This window comes from Poecilia formosa, unplaced genomic scaffold (assembly GCF_000485575.1).
Source record: "Poecilia formosa unplaced genomic scaffold, Poecilia_formosa-5.1.2 Scaffold157, whole genome shotgun sequence".
Classification (NCBI taxonomy): domain Eukaryota; kingdom Metazoa; phylum Chordata; class Actinopteri; order Cyprinodontiformes; family Poeciliidae; genus Poecilia; species Poecilia formosa.
In genome coordinates, this window is record NW_006800096.1 from 887,753 (window position 1) to 912,733 (window position 24,981).

General features: G+C 38.9%; 1 protein-coding gene across 22 annotated transcripts in view; it reads left to right on the forward strand.

The window, feature by feature from the left end:
- LOC103146369 (adhesion G protein-coupled receptor L3) overlaps positions 1-18,148 on the forward strand; it is a 277,143-nt gene extending 258,995 nt beyond the window's left edge. For 6 of the 22 annotated variants that reach the window (XM_016677482.1, XM_016677485.1, XM_007564259.2 and 3 more), the window contains 6 exons: positions 1,060-1,228; positions 1,540-1,665; positions 4,790-4,886; positions 11,887-12,012; positions 14,157-14,174; positions 15,954-18,148. In XM_016677482.1, coding sequence (XP_016532968.1) covers positions 1,060-1,228; positions 1,540-1,665; positions 4,790-4,886; positions 11,887-12,012; positions 14,157-14,174; positions 15,954-16,903 — 1,486 coding nt within the window. In that variant the 3' untranslated portion in view covers positions 16,904-18,148. Of the gene's footprint in view, positions 1-1,059; positions 1,229-1,539; positions 1,666-4,789; positions 4,887-11,886; positions 12,013-14,156; positions 14,209-15,953 lie in introns of all 22 variants that reach the window. The other 16 variants (XM_016677489.1, XM_007564266.2, XM_016677491.1 and 13 more) reach the window with 5 other exon arrangements.
- The last annotated feature ends 6,833 nt before the right edge of the window (positions 18,149-24,981 follow it).

Sequence of the window (24,981 nt, forward strand, 5' to 3'; positions counted from 1 at the left end):
AGTATGCAAGTAAACAGTGAAGAAATGAACTTAGCCATGTTCATTTCTTTGTCTTCCCTTTTTACTATGACAAAGTTTTTAGGGTTTTTTTGCATGACAAAGAACTCAAATTTATCCAGCTTGTGTAAAATTATTCTTGAGTTTAACTGTTATATATGTACACCACCACAAGGGGCAGTACTGCAGCCTTCGGCTCATGCATCAACCTGACAACACAAACATTCATCACCCTGTTTATTTTCAATAAAAATGAATATAACATTTACCAATGTTAAAAAGAGTTATTTGACTATGATCCTGGCTTGTTTACTATAATAATTACTATAATAATGTTTATCATGCAGCACATCCAGAGATTACAGACACTCCAACATCTTTGCTAATTTTTATTGCATAAATGTAGAATCCAAAGTCCTTACAAAGTGCGAAAACATTTCAAATGATTGTGGACTGTGCAGTGTTATTTTCACTGAGTCATTCAATCACGATGTCTGAAGATTAATTCGACATGCTGGAAAAGGAAAAGCTTTCCGTGTACACTCTTCTGTATGGCAGACTGAGACATGAGTCAGTTATTATTCTCAACCCGGCATCACTGCTGCGGCACACAGTGTGTCACCAAAATGCTTGGAGGTTGAGGGGGGCCCTGGCACAGAAAGAGATCTCCTTATTATCGAGAGACCGCATGTTCTCGAGGACGTTTACCTCGGATAAACCCTCGTCTTGAGGAAGAATTGGTGAAACACTTATAAAATCCCTAAAACAGTAAGGGTTCAACATGTGACTTACCCTGGTCCCATCAACTGAAAATACTGTAGTGCTTACCTCTCTCACTCATATATTTTTCATGAGGTCAACAACATGGTTCTTTCCCATCAGTTCCTTCTCTCTAATTCATTTATTTTGTGATTCTACGTTGACTGTTGTAGATCTTTTGGTACCTCTTACAATTCCCTCCCCCTAGTCTCAAAATAAGGTTCCCGAGAAGTCTCAAACGCAGTTGCGTAAAATTATTAGATGTAAAGGAGTTTTTAATTTGACTGTGTGGTTCGATTTCAGATCGTGGGTGATCGGGGCCATCGCCTTACTGTGCCTTCTTGGATTGACCTGGGCCTTTGGCCTGATGTACGTCAATGAGAGCACCGTGATCATGGCGTACCTCTTCACCATCTTCAACTCCCTGCAAGGGATGTTCATCTTCATCTTCCACTGTGTGCTGCAGAAGAAGGTACTGAATTGTTTGTTTTAAGTTGTAACGAATCCTTAAGGATTATCTGGAACTATGTCCTCAGTGACCGACATTCCAATTTTCAGCAACAGGATTAGATGTTTTCCTGACGTTGTGTAGCCATTGCTCCAACCCACTTGAAATGTCAAAGGGAAAAAAACAACCTGTCTCCTATAGGCAAAAAGAGGGTTACACAAAGTATTACCAGGAACAGATTATTAAACTAATATGAAACTTTGTGGACTTTTTGTGTTTGTTTGTTTTTTTTTTCATGTAAGCATGCTTTGCCTGTTTTTGATTATTTTCTGCAGGTGCGTAAAGAGTACGGGAAGTGCCTGCGTACTCACTGCTGCAGCGGCAAAAGTGTGGACAGCTCCATTGGCTCTGCAAAGGGCAGCGCCTCTCGTGCTCCAGGACGGTATTCTTCTGGGTCACAGGTTAAAACATTGTTATTCTGTTTTTTGTTGTTTTTGTTTTTGTTTTTTTGCAGGTCTTTAACAGTTTTATTAAAGGTTATTCCTTTCAGTAGTTCTGTTGAACTCTACTTGTCACCGACGTATTCATTAGCACTTTAATCACATAATAGAGTTAGAGCCCGGGAGTCGATCATGGATCATATTACAGAAAGAGAAAAAAAAAATAAAAAAAATACGCCTGATTTTAGATGCTCAAAGGAACCATTTGTACAGTGGCAGTTTACTGTAAATATACAAGAAAGATTTCAAAGAAACTGTTTGCTCGTGTCTCAAAGTGATAGCAGGGAAGCGGTAGCTAAGCCAAATCCCCGTAAGTGAAACCAGCCAGCCTGATGTTTTATTTTTTATTTTTTTTAACATGTCTAGAACCCACATTGACATGACATGAAGACTATAACTGAATTTTTGCCTCTAGCTCAGTAAAGAATTTGTCAAATCTCACGAGGATTTTGCCAAGACATGTTTCTGCGTGCAAGTGCTGTGTCTCTGTGTAAAGTAAATTCCTAATGGATTCCTCCCACATTAACATCCACTATTGCATGAATTGCCAGGCAAAAAAAAAAAAAAAAAGACTGTCAACTACTTTTTTTCCCAAAGAGTAATTTCCTCTCAGTGCTGCATCATAAATANCCCACATTAACATCCACTATTGCATGAATTGCCAGGAAAAAAAAAAAAAAAAAAAAACGATAACTGAACATCTTCCCAAAGAGTAATTTCCTCTCAGTGCTGCATCATAAATAGTCCTCAGAGTTAAGCATGCAGTGGCATCCCACGATACGAGCGGGATTTCTGCATATAGATCAAAGCATTTCATTATGCGCACTGCTTCAACAAGAAGGCTGCAACCTCATCCTCGGCTACCGCATACATGGAAGTGCTCTGAAAACTCTTTCAAATGAATGTGTAATCAGCAAAGTACAGCTTGACCCACGGGATACGAGGTCTTCAACTTTTTGTCCTCGCGAAATCATCTTCAGGCAATCTGTGTCCCAATAAATAGGTGTATAACATGTTAATCAGTTCCACTGTGCCAGTGCATGTTCCTGTTAAATTATATGAGCTATCTCCAGTTGACACCGGAACCGCATTATTCAGTTTTTTTTTTTTTTTTTAAGAAAAACACATTCTGGCTAATGTGAAAGAGAAATAAAAACAGGAACAGTTGCTTCAGTGCGATTAGATATGCATGGAGGTGGCAATGACATAATTAAGCTGACACATAGCTGTGAAGTGTTAAGGGAGCCAGAGTTAAGGCGGATAGTTGGGTTCCTTCACGGTGAAAATATGTGGAGCGATACTGAGCAGTCAGTATCTCACCAAATGTGAAAACAAACTAACAACGAGACCAAATTACCACCATAGCGCTAATCTCCAGCTCAAACTTTCTCAGCTGATGAAGCCAATATTTTACCATTACCGTTTAAGAATATGTTAAAATGTGTTTTCTCTGACCGTGAAACTTTTCTGGTGGCAACATTCTGATTTCTTTTGTGCAAATCGGAAATTTGCTTAATGGAAACGCACCGATTTTGAAAATAAACTTTTTTTGATCAAAGGTTTTTGCGCTAGGATGTGGGGATTTTTCAGCCGTGTCGAAATATGTGTGTGTTGCAAAACTGCAATGGAAATACTTTTTTTTTTGCGCGTCTCACGTTTCAGGGCAGTTTATGTACAGCAGCAACAGCCATCTTGTCAGAAATGTCAAAAGTTGAGCTTGTCATTTGAAAGCAATGAATGCATAGCTCTTCTGTAGAATCGCTGACTTTCCCAAAACAGCCGCATACATAGCCTCTCCCAACATACAGGTTTTTGTGTCACGTCGTTGTGTTCTGTGATGGCTGATAGATGATGAGCTCTTGTGCTGTGGCTGAAATATAAATATATCTCATGTAAGTGTTTACATCTGTCGCTGCCATAATTTTTAATGACTTTTTTTGTACGAGCAGGGCTATTCGCGTGTGATTTTAATTTCTTAATTAATGGAAACACCACAATTGTGAAATTGTGTGTTTTTTGACATTAGCAGGTTATAGAAAAGGCTTTGTATGTAGATTTAGGTGGAAGAGTGAAAAGGCAGTAGCTCCAAATTGTTCAACTTAACCTTCTGTTAGCAGAAACTTAATTAAGTTGACTTCATAATGAGAACTTCTTTTCCCTAACCATCCAAATAGTCCAAAACCTAGTTCCAGGTTTCAATCTTTGTCTTCTATTCAGCAACATGTTAGCTTGAGAGTTCTGAAAATACTTAAACTAGATGCGTGATTGTTTAGAAAGCCTGCAATAAAACTATAAGTTCTGTCATGATTGCCATCTAAAACCCTCTCAATTTGGTGGTAGAACCTACAACCAGGTGCATCAATAATGCATGGAAACACTGCGTTAGCACAAGTAGAGCCAGTACCGGTTAAGTCATCAAAATGAGGGAGCTTTATTTAATTAAAAGATTGCAGTTGACCTCTATTGATTAGGAAGATTTATGGAGCTGGGTCCCTTTAACTCTTATACAGAACGAGATCCCTTGAGGGAGCTATAAGTTGATGCTTGAAGCTGGTGTTGCTCGGGTGGTGGGAGGTCAAGTAATGAAGTGGCAAAGACAAACAGATAAAACAGGAAAGCTTTTAAATGGGGACCGATGACCTGCAGGTGTCAGTGGATAATAATCATGAGAGACTTTACTTCTCGGAAAGATTTTATGCATTCATTTGAAGTGAATTTAGACAAAACCTGAAATGCGTTTAACGCGTTTTCTTTCCGTAAAAGTGTCGAAAAGATTGTTTGATTTTCCTTCCAGTTCACCGACTTTGTGTTGGTCTCCCACATAAACTCCCAATAACATACGGTGAAGGTTTCGCCTGCAACATCACAACATGTGAGAAAATCTAACAGGTCTGAATGCTTCTGAAAGCTACTGTACTTGGAAGATATACAATTGCAGAAACTTGGTCAAATGCTTAAGAAACTTGGCGTATTAAATTCCATCTCACTGCCTCTGGTCTTCTCTGAGCACTGACTAATTTTGTACCTCTGACAGCTCATAGGGCAAATATTCTGATGTGTTCTGGCATGTTGTTTGTCTCCGCAGAGCCGCATCCGTCGAATGTGGAACGACACAGTCAGAAAGCAGTCTGAGTCCTCTTTTATGACCGGAGACATCAACAGCTCGGCGTCGCTCAACAGAGGTATTTGGTCCTGCAGGAATTACTGTCATTAGTGATTCCTTCAGCCTTTAGTTTCTGCTAAAAATATTCAAACTGAGATTTCTTTTTTTTTTTTTGTTTTTCTTTTGACAATACAAATGCTTTCCTCTTAACATGATGCAAGGTTTTCGCAGGGTTCAAAGCATTTCATAACTCAGTATCTGAGGCAAAAACTTAGATGCATCAATTAACGTCAGGGCAACTCTGTCATTTCTCAGTAGTTTGTCTTAATTACATCAGAAAATGCCCGTGTTTTTCAAAATATACGTTTTATTCAACCTCTAAACGCAGTTGCAGCATTATGTTTTTGAATTTAGACATCCAGTTGCATAAGAAGTGAAGTCAACTTACAGCCAATGAAATTTCTGTCAATCAGTCAATGAAGGCAGACATTACTACAGGGTGGGGAAAAAAATAACACACATTTACACTATAAAATAGATAATAGCATATGCATTTCAAAAACCAATCCATAAGTTCTAGTTAATTTAATATTTTAAGAGATGCAGGGCATCCAGTTTGAAAAAACCCCCACATTATTACATAATGCACAGCCTAGCAAAAATAAATAAATAAAAAATACATTCTCTGTGTTGGTCACAAGGTTGCATTAATTGTTTTTTTTCTCATCTTACCTTATTGATAAAAGATGTATCGGACTGCAGTGGCTCTCCGGTGGGGTTAGTGTCTGAACTCTGTGGTGGCCAATCCACGTGTTGAAGATGATGTCTCATGCTCCCTGACCCGTTCCTTCACAATGTGATCTGATGAGTCGTGGCATTGTCATCTTTGATTATAGCTGTGCCATCAGCAAAATATATATTGATGAAAGATAAGACGTATTCGTTCATCATATTTCTGTAGTTGCCTGGTTGTTTTTGGGTTTTTTTGTATTTTTGGGGGGGGCGGGGGGGGGGGGTGTTGGGAGTATATTTGTTGCTGAACGTCATGCAGATGAGCTGATGTGACCCCAGACCGTAATCCTGATTCGACTTGCCTGTCCTGGCAGATGACATTATGGGTGCATCACTGCATCCGCGACTCTCTGTATCCTGGTGTGCTGGTAACATAGGGACACGGTAACCCTAGATGCATTAGACCGTATGTTTCTTCTTTGTTTTTTTTTTGTTTTTTTTACATTGTTTGAGCTACAGAAGTTTAGTCTTTATGTATCTGAATACACTAATTTATTTCAATCTGGTCTATTCAATAAGTGATTTTTCTAGAACTACACAAATATTTATGCCCAAAACTTTATATTTTCTATAGAACAATAATAATCTTTTTAAATATGGCTACAATAACAATAACATGAAGGTAATACATTTCCCAAAGGATACTTTTTTTTTTTGAGTAGTCTGAAACTGTTGTTTTTTTTGTTTTTTGTTTTTTTGTTTGTTTTTTTTTACATAATTTTAAACAAATAACATTCTATAGAAGAAAACTAACAAATGTCTCTCTTTTTTTATTTGACTTTAAAGCCTAAAAATAGAAATAAAATGTTGACTCTTCAAAAATGACAACCAGTTTCTTACAATATATATCAAAAAGGAGAAATGATCTTTTGTTCATAATAATCTGAGAGAGAATGAGGAAGGAAATGTAGCAAATGTCAGGAATTGAGCCCCAGATTGCCTTATACCAACCCGTTGGGGTGCAGCTCAGTTTCAAATATATATATATATATTTAAAATTACCTTCATATGAAGCTTTTCTTTGTTTATAAAGAGTACTTTAAACTTAATTTAGTGTGAGATTATGTTACTGCAATAGAAAACAAATTCATTTTAAGGCTAAAGGCTTCAATAGGCCAAGATCTCATTTTCAATGTGCTGTTCCGCTTTTTTTGTCTGCCTCCACTGTAAAAGTGCAACCAAACTGGACCATACCATTCTTGGAGCCCCTTCAGTTGTAGGTCCATAGGACAACGTGGTACAACGCATTCAGGATGGAGCTACTGGCATCACACAACACACCCCATTGATTTCAGGACAGAAAAAAGTTACGTCTAGTAAAAAGCGCCAAACGTACAAGTCTGTCACGTTTGTCGTTGCGTTAGCATGACGGCACGTTAGGCGTAGGGATTTAACCCAGCCTGCCCAGTGAGAGTTTAACTGTTTGTGAAAACGCTCTCCTGAATGCGCTGGGTCATAAAACAGCTTAACCGAACCACACCGACCCATCTACCCTGTTCAGTGTAAGCGAGGCATTAGGGAAGATTTAGTTGTATAACAAGCTAAAAAATTGATTTCACCGCTTTTATTATCAGCTACAAAAAAAGAAGAAAAAAAAAAGTCGAAGTATTTTAGAGCAACGCCTTTGACAGTGACAGTCACTGAGTTCACTTCAGGGCTTCTCAGCTCAGAGAGGAAAAACAGAAACCAGACTACATCTGACATCAAGCTGCAAACGCCGCTCTCGCTGGCATGCCTCCCTAACACTCTCGGCAGTCATCACATCTCTTGATTGAAGAGCTCCGGTTCCACACTGCTCTCTCTCTCTCTCTCTCTCTCTCTCTCTCTCTCTAAATTCACTCTGGGCGCCCGCTCGCAAAGACGCTAATGCATAGTTACAATGATGGATTAATGTTCGACACAGTGAGGAAGTGTCATGATCTCTGTAATTAGGCGCTCAGCTCAGCATCGCCAACAGACGTGACTGTTATCAATTGTGCAGAGGCTGAGGAGAGAGGGTGGACGGTGGGGGTTGAAGGTCAGGAGTTTGGTGGGGAGATGAAGGTAAAAAAAAAGAAAAAAAAAAACGGTCTACACGGATCTTCCATAAAGACAAAAAGCGGAGGCACAAATTATTTATGGCTGCTTACCAGGTTTTGAGTGATGGAGAAAACCCTCAAAGTAGCTGTAGAGCATGTCGGGTAGTGCGCTCTGCCATCACAAGCACCATCAGGAGCAGACGCGAATAGAACTGCACTCATGCGTGGCTTTTCCTGTGTGCTTATTAAGGAATTATGTGTTGAGGAGCAAATATTTCTTGCTGATTTGGCCTCTGCAGTCTTGACGCTCTGGCAGATTTTGCCCTCCTTCCCCCCCACCAACCCCCCGCACCCCCTGCCTCCCACCTCAGCTCAAAGCACCAGGAGAATGAGCTCACAGCTGACGCTCCTCGCTGCGCTCCCCTTGAAAGCAGAGCCGCGCAATCATCCCGATGCCGTCGCACGTTCAATTTGTCTCCCTTATTCAGGATTATGACTGCACAATTAGTGCAATTTCTTTTTTGTAATCTGTTTAATTTGGACGCAGACACAATAAGCTGGGGATTGGTCATTGTGGGGGATTGAAAAAAGGGGAGGCTGGTTGTTTGTGAAGAGCACTGTAATTAGGGCAAGCGACACTTGCAGCAGCAAATTACTTTCTTTGCTCCCTCCTCCCCCCCTGCAATCAAAACAACATTCAGTTTTCTGTGCAAAAATAATAACATGTCTACTTATTACCAAATTCAAGCAAAAGGAAATCTTAATTATACTACAAGATTAAACAAAACGAGACGTTGTAATTGAAGAATTTATTTTACTTTGAGGATTGCCAAAGTAAAGGGGAACTTATATAATAACATAAACAATGGCAGTGCTTTGCAAAACTCCACGAATCTGAAAGAGTATCAGGAAGATAGCTGTCGTTAAAGAATGGCATGAGTAATGCTGTCTGAAGTTTTCCCTGATCCACTTGGGTGAAACTGCATGTTGAAGATTCTCCGTTCAGATTAGACCAAAACCGAACTGTTTGTCCTCGGTGCAAAACACATACGAGGCAGGAAATTACACCCTAAACACACCAGCGACACAATTAAACATGGCGGCAGCAGCATCGTCCCAGGAAGACGGATGGGGCTAAATACAGGGCAATCCTGGAAGAAAACCTGAGAGGGGATGCAAGACGGTGTCAGACGGTCCTAGTCAAAGTTCAGATCTAAATCCAATTGAGAATCTTAAGGCGAGACAGATAAAAGTTCATAAAAAACCGGAATGTGTCAAGCAGGTAGAAACGTACATCAAATGTCCTGCTGCTCTAATTGCAGGTGTTGAGCTGAAGACAGTACACACCCGGATTTTCTTTCTAAATAATCTAAAGCACGTATAATTTTCCTTCTTCAGTACTTTGTCTTGCTCTTTTACACAAAATCCTGATAAAATATAAAAAAAAAATTAGGGTGTAATGTGGAAAAAAAAAAAGTCAATAGGGTTTGAATGCTGAGGCAAAGTTCTGATTGTGCAATTTAAAAAGTAAAATAAAACCTTTCTCGCATGGCGTGACAGATTGAGAGCACAGAAGACAACGGTGGTCTGCAGGGAGATCTAATTGCTGTGTACATGCACCTTGGATAAAGGATGTTTACGCGCTCTTGCAGAAGCACACGCGTGCATCTCCCTCACGAGTCGTGCATTTGGCTTCTTTCACGATGATGGCGCCGAATCGTGTTGACGGGAGCAGGAAGGAAATCTCGCAAACAGGAAATGAATCCGGCCTGCAAATATTTTCGCCACGCCATATATTTTGCACGTCTTTGAAAGCTTGAAAGTCAATTAATATTTTGTTTGTTTTTTTTCCTTTATCATCCGCAAAGAAAAGAAAACAAATACGGTTCATCTGTTTTTAAGTTCAGAGCCTTCGGATCCTGCGGCTAATCAGACCAGCGAAGGCTGCTCTGGTGCGGCGGTGTATGTACGCGGGAAACCAATGAGTCACTCTGGCGGCGGGACTCCGAAGACGAGCAACGTTGCTTAACTAGAAAATGAGTCGGGCGAACTGCTTGTGCGAAAAAGAGGCCAGGCTGGAGCGAAGTAATGACCAGCTTGACTAAAGAGAAGACAGCTCTACATTCAAAGGGTATTTCAGCAGCAGTTACAAAGAGAATGAGCAAATGCTGATCTCTTCTCTACACAGAGAGAGAGAGAGAGAAAAGGACACGACACACCACTTCAGCTCAGAAGAATGGCACAGACAGAAGACGTAATAACAGTGGCGCATCTGATATCTCGCTTGTTGAAGTTCCTTTGTTGTGGACAAGCTTTTTGGTTTTACTCTGAACTATTTTTTTTTTTACCACATATGTAAGGGTGAATCTGTGTAAATCAGGAAAATAAATAAATAAAAACAGCCATTCGTAATTCCACCATTCCTGCCGTTAGACGCAGTGCCCTTTACTGTTACTGGCAACCTTGGCTAAACTTTGTGCAAAAAGCCTCGAAGCATATAGCAGATATGGAGAAACCAAAATGCCACTTCTTTCATGCAGTTCTTTAGCAGCGAGCTTTGGAGATTTGTTGTTTTTTTTTTTTTTTACCTACCTTTACCATCCTCCTCTTTGTGTGTGGTGCCTACATAAACTAGGATCCCACATCCTGACGTTTTCTCACAGCTGCAGTGGTTGTGGTTGTTTCGCTGCTTGATGATATACACTGCTCAAAAAATAAAGGGAACACTCAAATAACACATCCTAGATCTGAATGAATGAAATATTCTCATTGAATACTTTGTTCTGTACAAAGTTGAATGTGCTGACAACAAAATCACACAAAAATCATCAATGGAAATCAAATTTATTAACCAATGGAGGCCTGGATTTGGAGCCACACACAAAATTAAAGTGAAATGTTCCCTTTATTTTTTTGAGCAGTATACTTTAAGGCAAGTTTCTGCTTTCTTGAATTAAAATGAATGCTGCGGCTACTTTTATTCTGTAGGGCTGTGATTTTATTAAAAATCGTTCTCCCTTACCACTGCATTTTTGTTTTTAACTAAATAAAAATTCCTCACATTGAAGGATGGACTTTCCAAGATTTATGAGTGTGAGAGTAAGACACTGCATTAAAGGAAACTTTTTGTAAATATTTTATGCACAATTTTACATTGGTGCAAAGTCTGAGGCGCTGCATGAGAGCTACAGCTGAGAGTCTCTTATGTAACCTTCTGAGAACAGCAGCTCAATATTAAAATGGTGACTTGATGATGTTTCTGATGCTTTAAAATGCCTTTGCCTTCAATGCCACATTCAGGTACTGGACATTTAAAATAACTCAGTGATGTTTGCTAAATGCATCATCTCAAATGTGACATCAAAAGCGTAGGCAGAGGAGGCAGAAAAAAAGCAAAACAGGGATATTTCAGTCACTGGAGTGACTAAGAGTTAAATATAGCTGTACGTCTGACATTATAACTGCATGTGGACGTTTTGTGTTCAGAACAAGAAGAAGAAAGCAAAACAAATATACTCTGCCTCCAGCTGTGACTGTAGGTGGCTAATGCTACAGTCAGCTCTTAGCTAAAGAGATGCGCTCTTCCGTGATCTGATTTTATATTTGAATTTCAGCGATGTATAAATGACAACATTTTGGCACTTATGGTGGATGTAACCTGACTTACACTATTGGCTGCTCTCTAATATATATATTTAGCATATCTTCCATACATTTTATCAACATTCTTACTAATAACTACAATAAATTTTGGAGAAAAAAAAATTGTGTTCATAGATTTTTATATCTTTACATAAATGTGCTTTTTAGCGCGCACTGTCATCTGTTTTCAATTTTCTACATAGGTGCTTTTTGTGGTTTTAGTTCATGGTTGTCGACACGTGTATGCTGCCAGAATGTGAAGCACAAAAAAACAAAACAAAAGAAAACACACACACACACACACACACCCACGCACACACACAACAGGGTAATGGCTGGCATTAACAGTACAATCAACACACTTTTCATCGGCCCCATTAGCCACGTCGGTTCAGCTCTGCTGCTCTCATACAGCAAACCTCGCCGCCGCTGCCGCCACATTCCTAAAATTAATGATTATGTGATCATTTGGATGTTAATGGATGTCATTGCTCAGTTGCATCTGCTCAGCTAATATGTATGTTCTCATTATTTTATATATATATATATATATGTATTTATATCTCAACTTGTCTATCTCTCTCTGTTTTCTCTCTATCTCGCTCTGTCTCTTTCTGGCTGCTCCAGGGGCTATGGCTAACCATCTTATACCTAATGCACTCCTACGTCCTCATGGCACTAACAATCCCTATAATACATTGCTTGGGGAGTCTGCCGTTTATAACAACCCGCTGGGCATGTACAACATTCAAGGTGTGCTAGCTTCTTTTCATTACTTACCATTGTGGCTAGAGCAGTGTTTTTTGTTTTTTTTTATTATTATTATTATTAATTTTTGCTTTTTTTTGTGGCACGTTGTTATTCGTGCCTTAGAAGTAAGAAAGGGTGATGACAAATGAGAAAATATATAATTGGATGGTTTATAATTAAAAAAAAAAAAAAAAACACTGCTCTAAATGTATTGTTTTAGCTTTCAAAGAGCCTAATCACAAAAATCCTGCAGACTTGGTTTGCTGTGGGGTTTTTTTTTATTGGCGGTGTATCGTGGCATCTGGTTGGCTCATCTCATTCGATTCATGACCAAGGCTCTTCCCCTGGACTGTTTTGGCCAAATCAAACTGTAACTGAGGAAATCCTTTGAAATGACCCCCACAGAAAGCCAGATACATCACCAGTCATTAATTTCAAATGTGCTCCAATGTTTGTCAGTTTAACCTCTTGTGCAATGTCTGCTGTCTCTGTGTGTTTAGTTTTAAAGTTTTGTTCTTCTCACACAAAATGGTTTCCTTTCGATCTTCTTTAACGAGAGCAAAGAGAAGCAAAAAAAAAAAAAACACACACAACAAAAATGTTTTTGAGCAGAGATTTACATGCACTCGTTATGGGCATGAATGTTATGATTTTCAAACTGTTTTAGTTGAACTGTTTGTTTTCCAGGGTAGACTGATTATAAAACATACATTAGTTACTTAAAAGATCCTAACTTAATTGCACAAGTTTGAATTTACCATGGATTTTCTCTAATCCATTCAGGGGCGGGGGGAAAATATGCATACACAAAACTCAAGTTGGGTCTTTCTGGATCTTTCAGCAGAGTAAGAACCTAAAGAGGGAGATAAACTTTGGGATTGATGGCAAGAAAGTTTCCAGCCTCAAAGACTTTGAACGTTTCTCCAAAGATGGAATGTCAAAAATGTGGAAAAACTTTGCCAGGAAATACAAGAAGGTTTTGTTTACTCTAAAGCTAATAACAGTTTTTGCAATTGTTATAGAGAAGGGTATATTTAAATATTTACATTTTTAAACTAATACAAAATTGATTCAAATTGATATCTATTGAGAGACGGTTTCATATATATACAAACTTCTTTCTTTAATGAAAACATGTTTAAATGTTTTTATTCAGCCAAATTTTAACCTATGTTTATTAGCAGTATAAAATATTTTGTTTTGTGTATAGAAATTGTATTATTTTGTATAAAACGGAATATTTAACTTGTTTCTGACGTCTCCATTCGGTTGGCGGGGGAGGGGGAGGGGACAACAGTTTAAATAGAAAAGCCCCAAAAATAATTTGCATTAAGCATCTTTGCCAATGATAAGTGTATGTAAATACCTGACTGAACTTTTCAGTAAAGACTTTACTTGTGAATATTTAGTTAAATATTCAAAATACTGTTGAAACCAGAAGTTTACATCATCATTTTCTGGCTCCAACTAAATATTGGAGTTTGATCCCCTCCCCCTGCCTTCGTCTCTCTGCTGAGCTGTTATTATTTTATTCCTGCTCTCTGCAGTCAATATGAGATTGCTGCAACTTTGTGAGTCGGTAAAAGTCCTTAAAAGTAGAGAGAAACCCATGTAACAATGAGATAAAAACTCAGAGAGCTTTGATAAGTGGATAATTTATGTATGCGATACAAGTACTTTGCATTGGAGCTGGTGACGGAGGGCTGTAATTCACTTACAGTGCCACAGATGGAAAATAAATATCTGGAGGAATGAAAATGCTAATGCATCAAAAGATTTATTGGCACATTTGACGCTCAAGGACCTTTGCCCGTGTTTTACCCCCCAAGGATTCTGCAACTTGTTACAGCAAAACATCCTGTATATATTTGTCAGGAGATTTGTTTGTTTTGTTTTTATGTTTTGTTTTGTTTTGTTTACAGCAAAACATCCTGTATATATTTGTCAGGATATTTGTTTGTTTGATTTTTTTATGATGTCTTTATGGTCCTTTTTCTGCAAGCACACAAAATTTGCATGGTGGAACTTGAAAGTTGCGGTAATCTTCTGATGTTGCTGTTCCGTATATGCAGTTTTCTCTTTTTACTTGTCATTATTGTTCTTATTGTGTTTTCTTCTTTTCCTTTTCCTCATGCTGTCCCCAAAAGAGCCCTACAGAGAGACAAGTATGGGAGTCAAACTAAACATTGCTTATCAAATGTAATTGACTTTGGTTTTACTTTATTTTTTTTTTCCACCCGATGCTGACAAAGGAGTAGTTAAAGCGGTATAAGTCAGTTTGGAGAGAACTAGATCGAATTAGGAAAGCAATACAACATTAAACGTTTCCATTCCAAAGCGGATTTGTGTGCCTTTTAATGCGCTTAAAAATAAAAGCACGCCAAATGCGCTATACATTCAAAATAATTCAAATATCCTTGAAGCACACCAGCACAAATTGATGTGTAGCCTTCTCTGAGCAACATGCATGTGTTCACGCCCCCAATAGTATTGTTTTTTTGTTTCTTTTTTTAAATTACTCTCCACTTTGATCAAGCCGTTACACTTCAAGAAGACTTGAAGATATGTTTCTTGTCAAATTTTTAAGAGGTCAGACTGAGAGCTTGACACTTTTAACAAGCTGGATGGCCTTGTCTGAGGTAGTCTGAATTATCGTCAGATTTCTTTTTCTCGCTTTGATGTCAACAGCGTGGTTAACGTGATGAAATATGAAAGATACATGTTAGTGCAACAGAGAGAACAGACTGTCTCCTTCCTGTCAGGGCGGTGGGATTCTGATTTAATGAATACGATTCATTTTTTAAGAGATGCCTGGCTAAGTGCAGATGGATGAGACGTAAATAAACTGTGGAAAAAAGCAATGCTCGTGTGGTGCCATGTCCAACTTTGCACTGATTTAGTTGCAGAAATATTAGCATTCGCCTCAATATTTTTCTTTTTCTTTTTACAAAATGAGGTTAAAAGTTCCAACTGTGAGATGTGAGGGAATTGCATGAATTGTTTAATGTCTGTTTGCCTGCATAAACGTTGAGTTTTTGTGCCGTGGTGAATGTTTGTGTTTGGAATCACAAAACAGTGTTTTATTCTGGTTGTAGAACATCCCGTTCAAAGATTAAGTAAAATTCATTTTATAAATTTTAACAAGGTAAGTGTGTCCTACAAGTGCACTTCAATCAATTAGAATATCATTATTTTACTTCATTACTCATCGGCTGATGTATTTCAAGGTGTGAGGTAAATTTGATGATTTTGCCTAGTCGCTTGGAAGATTAGAATATTTTAAAAAATACATTAAAATGGTTTTGCTACAACAGTGTAGGATCTTTGCAGTCATCCAGCAAAAGGTCATTGATAAAAAAAAAGGTTATTGTTAAAGGGTGTTCAAAGCTCCGTTATTGAGATTATTAATAAAAAGTTCAGTGGAGGAAAAACTTCACTGAAATAGAAAGTGAATACACAGGCAGCAGACATAACAATAACCTTGAAGATGATTGTGAAGCTTTTTTCCAGCTGGACTTGGAACCTGCATGTCTACCTGTAGTCAATTTGTTGACCATGCCTGTCCAGCAGATTTGCCTGACTTAAATCACATGCAGAAGATACGATGTATTGTCAAGAGGAAGATGAGAAACATGAAAATTAATTTAATGAATAAAATAAATTTGTTCACAATGACTTTCTAATTTATTGAGATGCACAAGCTATATTCAAATGCCTTATTCTTAATTCATCATGTTTGGGATCTATTTACTTTTTAAGGATCCCCTGAAAGCTTAATTTCTTTCATAAAAGAGACTAAACGTGTTGTGTTCTATTTGGCTTTGAAAAAACACCCAACACGTCTTTGGCAGCTGCACTCAACGGTTTTTACCATTCACATTTGTCAACCATCCCCATCCCTCACCACTACCCCGTCCCCCACCCCTCCATGTTTCTCATTTCAGAGGGAATCCTGAACAATGCCCGGGATACAAGTGTCATGGATACTCTACCACTGAATGGTAATCATGGCAACAGTTACAGCATCGCCAGTGCCGAGTACATGAGTGACTGTGTTCAGATCATCGATCGGGGATACAACCACAAGGAGACCACCCTGGAAAAGAAGATCCTGAAAGAGCTCACCTCCAACTATATCCCCTCTTACCTTAACAATTCCCATGAGCGCTCTAACGAGCAGAACCGGAACCTCGTGAACAAACTGGTTAATAATGTTAGCAACGGCGGCAAAGACAGTGGCTACGGCATGGGCTTGGGAGTGGGGATAGGCATGAACGTCGCGCTTAACCTCGACGATCACTCCACCTTTGGTACCCACAATGACGAAGGCCTGGGTCTGGAGTTGATACGTGAGGAGTCCAATGCCCCGTTGTTGCCACAAAGACCGCTGCCAGCCCTGCAGGCAGTTGACAACCTTCACAATCAGCTGCAGCAGTCCATGTCGCCGCCCCTTCCGCTCCCCCACCATCCCTTCTCCTCTGCCTCCAACTCCTCGTCTTCTCGAAGGAGGATCCCCCAGGAGAACAGCGAAAGCTTTTTCCCCTTACTCAACAACGAGCATCACGAGGATGAAGGCTCGTCACCCAGCCACAGCCACCAGAGAGACTCCCTCTACAACAGCATGCCAATGTTGCCTGGCCTGCCCGACGTGTCTGCAGAGTCCACCGACGACTCCAAGGAGAGTGGAGATGCCAAGAGTCCGGAGGCAAGCTTGGACGACGTTTACTACAAGAGCATGCCCAACCTGGGCTCCCGTAATCACCTCCATCAGCTGCATTCCTACTACCAGCTAGGGCGGGGCAGCAGCGACGGTTTTGTTGCACCCCCTAACAGAGAGGATCTCTCTGCAGAAGAGGCTCACCCAGAGCCCTCACACCTGGTCACCAGCCTATAGGCCCAGAAACCCTCAACAAACCCGTGTTCCCTTTTGTTTTCCCCAAAGTCCTCTTCCACGTTCACTCACTCCACCTATTGTCGGAAGTGGTAGCCATTGTTTTTAATGTTGTCCTGAAGACTGAGACAGCTCGACTCTCACCGTTACTGAACACAAACAGGATACGATTTGCTATAAGAAGAGAGCGGAAGTGACTATCTTTGGTTAGATATTCCAGGAAGTTGATGTTGTGTCCCCAGCCTCCTCCCTCATTCTGAACCCCTCTCCGGTTTGGTGCATTTTGTCTCCATCTAATAAGAGACATCCACGAAAAATGTACGCCTCAGCAGTGTAGTCGAGAGGAACCGGACCGTTCCAAAGTCTGAACTTATAGACTTCAACAGAGTAAATGGGGAATTTAAAGAAAAAAGGACTATTTTATTATACTTCTGTATCTATATTGACTTTTTGAAATATTTTCTTCCTCTTTGGTGAGTTGCAGCACATTTTGTTTGCTGAAGTGTTCCTCCAAAATAAGAAAAAAACGAATAAATGAAAAAAAAAATACACTTACACTTTGGACATTTGCCATGAAGGAATTAGATTGTATGCTTTCAAGCATAGCTGTTCTTATTTCATTTATTTTATTGTAACATTTGTTAAGAGGGAGAAAAAAAACTAATGAGAGAATTATTACATATTTCTATGTGGCTGTACAGATAACTAGCATTGCACATGATATGCTTTTTCTCACCTTGGTTTTGTTTTTGCTGTATTTTGTTCCGGGCGAACCTTTTCTCTGTAAATTTAGTGATTAGGAACAGTTTCATTCTGTTGTGCTGACCTCTGGATTTTTGCTCTGTATCGCTCTGGTTTTCTGTTGCATCACAAATCTCAATAGAATCAGAAAAACCTAAAGAAATTACACTCTGGTTGTTCAGGCATTGCTGTGAAACGTGCTCGCTTCTGTTTTCTGGGTCGGTTTTTAATTCTTGTTTGAGTTTACTTCCCCCTTTTTATTTCTTTTTTTTTTTTTGTTCTTTTACTGTGTAGATAGCAAAACTTCAAGGAGACGGGATTGCAAAATCCCTCAGAAAAGTTCATAGTGCATTCTGCGTTTGTATCGACACTTGGGGAAAACAGCTCATGCTTCTTGGACGAGAGGACGGGACGGACTGAGCCTTGATGTGCACCAGGCACCTGTACAAATAAAGAAAGTTTGTTGTTTTACTTATTAAAGAAAGAGCTTTTGGAGTGAGAAAAAAACCAGAGGTGTTTTTGTTCTTTTTCCTCAAAGAGTGACATTTGTTTATTTGTTAAATAAACAGTAATAAGACAAAGGATGATAGTAAATTTAATGATACAATACTTTTTATAATGCAAAGCAATTTGGTTATTGTTTATCACTTTAACCTTTAAAATGTTAATATTTTTAACACATTTTATTCAAACTTAAAAAAAAAACAGAATAAGGTACATTGCATGCAATGACGGTCCTGCTTTCCTGTGCGGATCATGATTTTTTTTTTCTCTATATAAATGAAAGTGAAGTACATTGACATAACTTAACTCTTACTTTTACTTCCTTGTCTTTCTGTTTTTGCTATATTCCAAATTGGCTACTAAATTCAGGCCCAGAAATGGTAGATGTTCTCTGTACGCTGTGGTCTGCTATATAACTGAGAAGATGGAACTTCATAGTCTTAACAAATATACCAATATCATTCATTTGTGGTGTAACCAATGCATTCTTTACAGATAGATTATTTTTTACCTTAATCTGAGCAGGAGCATCTTGGGCTGCCGACACAATTGAAACAGAGGTAAGCATGTTCTTACACGGGAAAACTTTAGTCTTGTCTTCTATGCAGCTGCTTCAAACTAATTCTGATGATCCTTCATATGTGATTTTTTTTTTTGTTTGCATAACCGTATTTTAGGATGGAAATGTTATTCACACACCCGGTGGCTGCTTACAATATTAATATTAACATTAACGGTGTCACAGAGAAGTGTTCCATTTTATACGCTTACCTTTGCAGAAAGAAAATCTTGGGTTCCTGAGTTCTGGCTGTTCAGAACAATTCACAATGCACTCCAAACAGTCAAAGGAAATATCGCAACGACAATATATTCACAATATATATTCCAGCCCTGCTGTACGCATGGTGGTTGATCCGGTGTGTCCGTTTGATTGGACTGGCGACCTGTCCAAGGTGGTCTGCTGGACAAGCTTTTGCTGGAGAGCCGTGTAGCAAGCAGGTTATGACATGGACATAATGCAACATTTCTGCAATAAAAAATAAAAATAGGTCTCGTATTCAAATCTGAAAACCTGGATTTTGATTGATTCATTTTTTTTTTTATTAGCTAAAAGCCACAAGCATCAACATGAACAGAAAGAGGCTTAGTGTCACTTTTTCAAGTGGATTACTAAAAGAAATTTTGATATTTTCATTCATTAAGATGCATCTATATCACCAAATTACTTTATACACATATGAACGCATATCTAGTTTGAAGCATTAAGGAATCATAGCAGAAAGACCCAAGTCCATTTTCACAGAGCTGGTGCCATGATTGATGGCTGAGTCATTGTGAACCATCGCCAGAGATGTGTGGCCCTTCTCATTACTCTCAAGATCTTGGGTCACAGGATGAAGAAGGGGGGGAGGGAGAGTGTGTGCCACAGCACTTTCTCCGATCCATATGCTTACAGTAAGCATGGCTCTTTACTTACAGGCATGACTTGGGTGGACAGAGAGTGCTCTGGACGTCACTGCGGCATCACTTTGACTGGCATTTGCAAACCCGACTGAGTTCATGAAATGCGCTGAAGATGTGACACTGGCACCCTTCTCATTTTATAAATGAGCTCTTACGCAAGCTCATAAGCTGCCCCAGGCCGTGGTGATGCCCAGTAATATGCTCACGATGCACAAAACGGTCTGTGAAAGAGCATCGGCTGGGGATACTGCGGTTGCCAGAAAGGGCTTCACTGCCATGTTAAAACACAGACTCAGTGGAGTGCATTTTGAATTCTCCTATTCACACAGTGGATCAAAATAAAGGTTCGTCTGGCAAGTACCAGCTCTGCGATTAAATTAAGGAAGCAAATTATGTACTTTTTAACCGCCAAGTACATGCTTTCCATATTAGATGATTGCCAGAACCTTGTTTGTGTGTTGTAATTTCCTTTTACAAAGAACTGAACGAAAGATTTAAAGCATTTTATGAATGCCATAGATGGAGCACTTGAGAGAGCTTGCTCCTGCAAGCTGTTTCACCGGACAATCCCTGTGAAGGGCGATGTCCTTGTTGCTGACAGTGAAGGGCAAATCCTTACCCAGGGCCCTTCTGCAGCGGACGCCCAAATATCCTGTAAACTGACTTAATCCTTCACATACCACAGCATCAAGAAAACTGCAGCACTCTCCATAGCAACTGAGACTTTTGTGAATGATCAGTAAGAAACATAAAAATGATTTAATTTGTTAATCTAAGATTTGAATTAAGCACATTTATCTAGTTGGAAATTTTATTTTTTTTAATTGTTGGTGAAATCATTACTGGAGCTTTCGGTATCTCGTTACTCAGGAAAACGAAAGAAAAAGGTACTCGCCAAATTTCTACCAATCTCTATTGTTGGAGCGTTGATTTGAAGGTTTAAAACAGAGAAGCAACGATGCATGACGACCTGGATTTTATTTTGCCATCAAACACAGAATACTCGGTTTGAGATTGACACGAATTGATTAAGAGGACTGACATGAATTTATTTAGCAAAAATTCCATGAGCCATGGTTGTGGTCATGCTAATTGGGCATGCTGTCTACAATTAATTTATCTTACCATGCCTACTATTTTCATACAATAATGAACAGTACTGTACTAAAAATGTCATATATTGTCATCCATTTTAAAAAATTGTTTAAAAACTGATTTTTATGTCTTCTTTTACATCTAATAACTTTCTGAACAAACAGGAATTCCACATTTTCATATATGTTTCTGCATGTTTTTGTAATTTGTACCGAATTAATTGTATGATGCACAGTTTTTGTGTTCTTTAAACTGTATTTTTGTTTCTCTTTTTTTTATTTTTACTGGAAAATTCCACAGAAGGGCTTGTGACCAGTTTGACACCGAGAGAGAAAGGGAGAGAAGCACCGAGGATGTCCTGATAAGGATGAGACTCTATTTGTGAGCTGTCTGGCTAAGGAAATGATATTGGAAAACCAATGTCTTTTTTTCTCATCTCGCCACAAGTAATTACCAGCAGCAGTAAATATGTGTGTCCAGGTACTGCATGTCTGCGTGTGGGCAGTGTGACGGTAATCTGCATGTGTCTGAGGCCAGAGAAACACCTGCATCCCACGTGAGCAAGCAGTGTGTAAGTAGCTGAGATGTGATGATAGAAAATGCCACATTTCATATCTCACCCATTCATGTGAAATCAATACCCAGGTCCTTGGCAGAATCCCAAATGAAAGGTAAATCGATGACATCTCCAGCTATGGATATTGGAACAACTGGACAGCCCCAGCACATTTTATTAAGTCAAGATAGCATTGATTTAAGACAGAGCCGCGTTTGTCACTATTTGTCACTTTGGAGTCTTGAGCTCTCTGAGTGCTGTTGTAACTAGGATACCGGGACTCAGAAGGGATGGTTATAAAGAACCATGCATATGCAGATGGGTGTTGTTGGGGTTTTTTTAATAGAGCTTTATATATTTTACTCAGTTGTATTTTACTCCCCAAGTTCCAAGTATGGGAAATGAAATAAAATGATGTTGGAATTCTGATCCAGAAAGAAGCAGTTTTTGATACGAGTAGATTTATGGAGATTATTTCATTTTCCACTTGTTTATTAGTAAGTAAATTATTACATGGTTAATTTACAGTGTTTTGTAACTTTATATATTTTTATCTATATTTTTATAAACATCACATCATCTGTTTTTGTTCCTTTTACATTCACTTCCTTCCCATGACTTCTGGTTGCTTGTAAACACTCTTCATCTCTGCCTGTCAGTTTTTCATTTTAAGATTGAAGGTACAAGCAACAAAACCTCTCAACCAGTCACTGTGATGCCTGACTCCATCAAAAAAAAATTTAACCAAAGAGAAGGGTAACCCCCATTTATATGTGTGATATTATTGTTAGTAGTGTTTTATATTTCTGTTTCTATTGGTTTTAGTCTTGTACTTTAATGCACCATCAAATCTGTTTCCATTTTAATTTTGGGTTTTATTTTGCTACCAGAAACCGCCAGTAGGTGGCTTGTGAGTTTACACTGTGGTTTAGACGGCAGGGAAAAATAAGAGTGGAAGAAGAACCCGTAGCTAGTGGTGAGCTGCATGCTGAGAGAAAAGAAAGTACGTTGTATGATAAACTCTGATGAATTCCGGTAGTGGTTGACAGAAGAGAACGTAAGTGACTTGATCCTTGCAGTTAAAGCCATTTCTGCAGTGAGTGTCGTGATATATTTTTGCAAACTGAAATGAAGCTAATGCTAACTGGCATTACTGCTCTGTATGTTATGACAAGGAAAGAAAAAAAAAAAAAACATAAAACCAATCGGAGAAATTTGGAATATTAGAATGATTTTCACTGTATTGCATTTTTTTTAATGATGGTTGACATATAGCATATGTTTTCTGCAGGCTTGCTATTAGGTAAATATTTTTTGTGCTAAATGGGATTTATAGCTCCGGCATACTTTTGGACTTTAATAGTTAATTTCAATATGCAGGTTTTTTTTATTTTTTTTTTTAGAACCCCATTAAACTTGGAACATTGTCCAGCTGCACACCACCGCAGGCCTGGATTGGGTACACTGAGCTGCAGGTTTCAACCTAAGAAGTGGGTCTGCTGGATCCGCCGCCTGCCTTGCACTGGAGTAAGAGAAGATTTTGGATCTCAAGAAACACATGGCCATTGAAATTGACAGACTTGACTGACTGACTTAAATTTCGAACACTGAACTAAATAAGGGAACTGAACTGAACAATAAGAAATTGGGACTAAAAGAAAACGCACTACTTGACGTAATATGGGTGGACAGTTTTTGTTGGGAGGGAAAAAAGTGTACAATAATGTTTTATTTAGCATTAAACAGTCTTCTAATTGTTTTTGACAACGTGGTTGTTTGTGCTTACTATTCTCCTTTTTGAACTTAACAAGTAGGCTTTGGTCGTAAATCCAAATTTCTCAACTTACTTGTTTGTGAGTTACACATATTGGTTACAGAAGGAAATGTGTCCCTTTTGCCACGGGCAAACAGGTTGCGTGACAGTCACAAGACTCCTCTGCGAGTTCATTTAGAAGATCATTTTCGAGGCACGCAGGCCGCAGGAGAAGGAGAATGCTTACTGGGAAAGCTGTAATGGCTGTCTGGGGAATTTCTGTACTACTGCAGCAGTGACGTGCGGTCATGGAAAAATAATATATAATAATAAAATCATATATATTGCTGTTTTCACCCTGTGGTTTGTAATATAAAGTACCTATTTTTTACTTAGCTTAACCAATTCTGATTATTTTTTCTTCAAAATCTCTGCATTTTCGCATTTTCCCATTCAAATGCTCAGAAGCGAAGCCGGTGAGTTGAGCCTCACCTGGGATTGCGCAACCTCTCGCTAACTGCACTGGCTGCCATTCTATGAGAGCGTGTGCGTCCTGTCTGTACGCCGGCAATAAAATGGCTAAAAAACATTTTATATATGGACTGATTTTCCATAATTTAGCTTATAGAACCTAAATTATGGAAACACTGTCACAGTTGGTGTGTGTATCGTGTTTTGTGTGCGGAGGAGCGATCAGAAACGGCAGAGAACTGACTCGAGGTGAGGCAGGCAGTTCTCTTGCCTCATCGCTGGGGGGCGCTCATGGTCCCAGATATTGTGACTCCACACCTGCAGAGTAAGACACATGGAGCTAGCCATACAGTAAATAAGTAAAGTACAGCGATATATTTGTTTTCTCCTCTCTTCCAACGTCAACATGAAAAACTACATTTCTACACTTAAACAGTTTTCTAAAGTGGATTTTCAATTGAAGCAGGAGATAATAACTAAAGGAAGACCAACACCGGAGCTGAAAGTTTTGCTTCGAGACAGTTTGATGATTCTTAAACGAGTAGAAAAGACATGCCGAGGATAGACTTGGTTTTGGATGAACGGATATTTCTGTGCAGAATTAGCGGTGCATGCATTTCATTGATAAGTAAAGGTAAGACAGCAATAAGATGCTTTTGTTTAGTTTTTTTATGAAATGTGCCTTTTGTGGGCTACAGTTTATGTTTAAATAATTCCGTAAAGTGGAAGCGGTAGCTACTCTACCACAGCAATTATTTATTAATAAAACATTAAGCCTGAAACGTACAACAACAACAGACTGAATGTTCTCTTCTGTGTGCAAATTTATTGAATGTTTTTTGGTGTTAAATCCTAAAACATGAAGCGGCATTGTTGTCAGTTGCTATGGCAACGAGTCTGCGTGTAGCTTGGCGGATTTGCTGTGGATCATAGCACGAAATTAAAACCTATATTTCTAAGTTTTACTAAGTTAACGCGGCTATTGATGACATGTAAAAGATTAGTCTTTTTGTCCCCCAGGGCCCAATAACATTCATGGTGTCTAAGTCGTAAGTCAGTGCCTCACCAGCAATGAACCTCACCGCATGTCACTGTACTGCAGGTCATAGTATGGAGTACGTTTCTTATAATCAATGCGAGGGCTGCAGCTTACTGGAGGTTGTGGGTTAATTTTTGAAAAAGCTCCATCGTTTTTATTTATCCACTAGCTGGAATCTGCCACTGAAGTCAGTCAAATTAATTGAATATTCAAGAGCTGGTTTTGGTTCAGTTTCTTTGGAGCCGTTATCAAAAACATCCTGTTTGTTTTTGTTTTTTTTTTGTTTTTTGTTGTGTTTTTAGTTGATTTAATTCTGTGTTTGTATATTTATTTTTGATGAATCTCGTGACAAAATCGTATGTTTAGTTTCCTTGTACATTGCATATTAAAAGTTCATCTTTTCATAACGGACTTGAAGGCCAAACCAATGTTAGGAGGCAGCAAGGCCATTCTTTCAA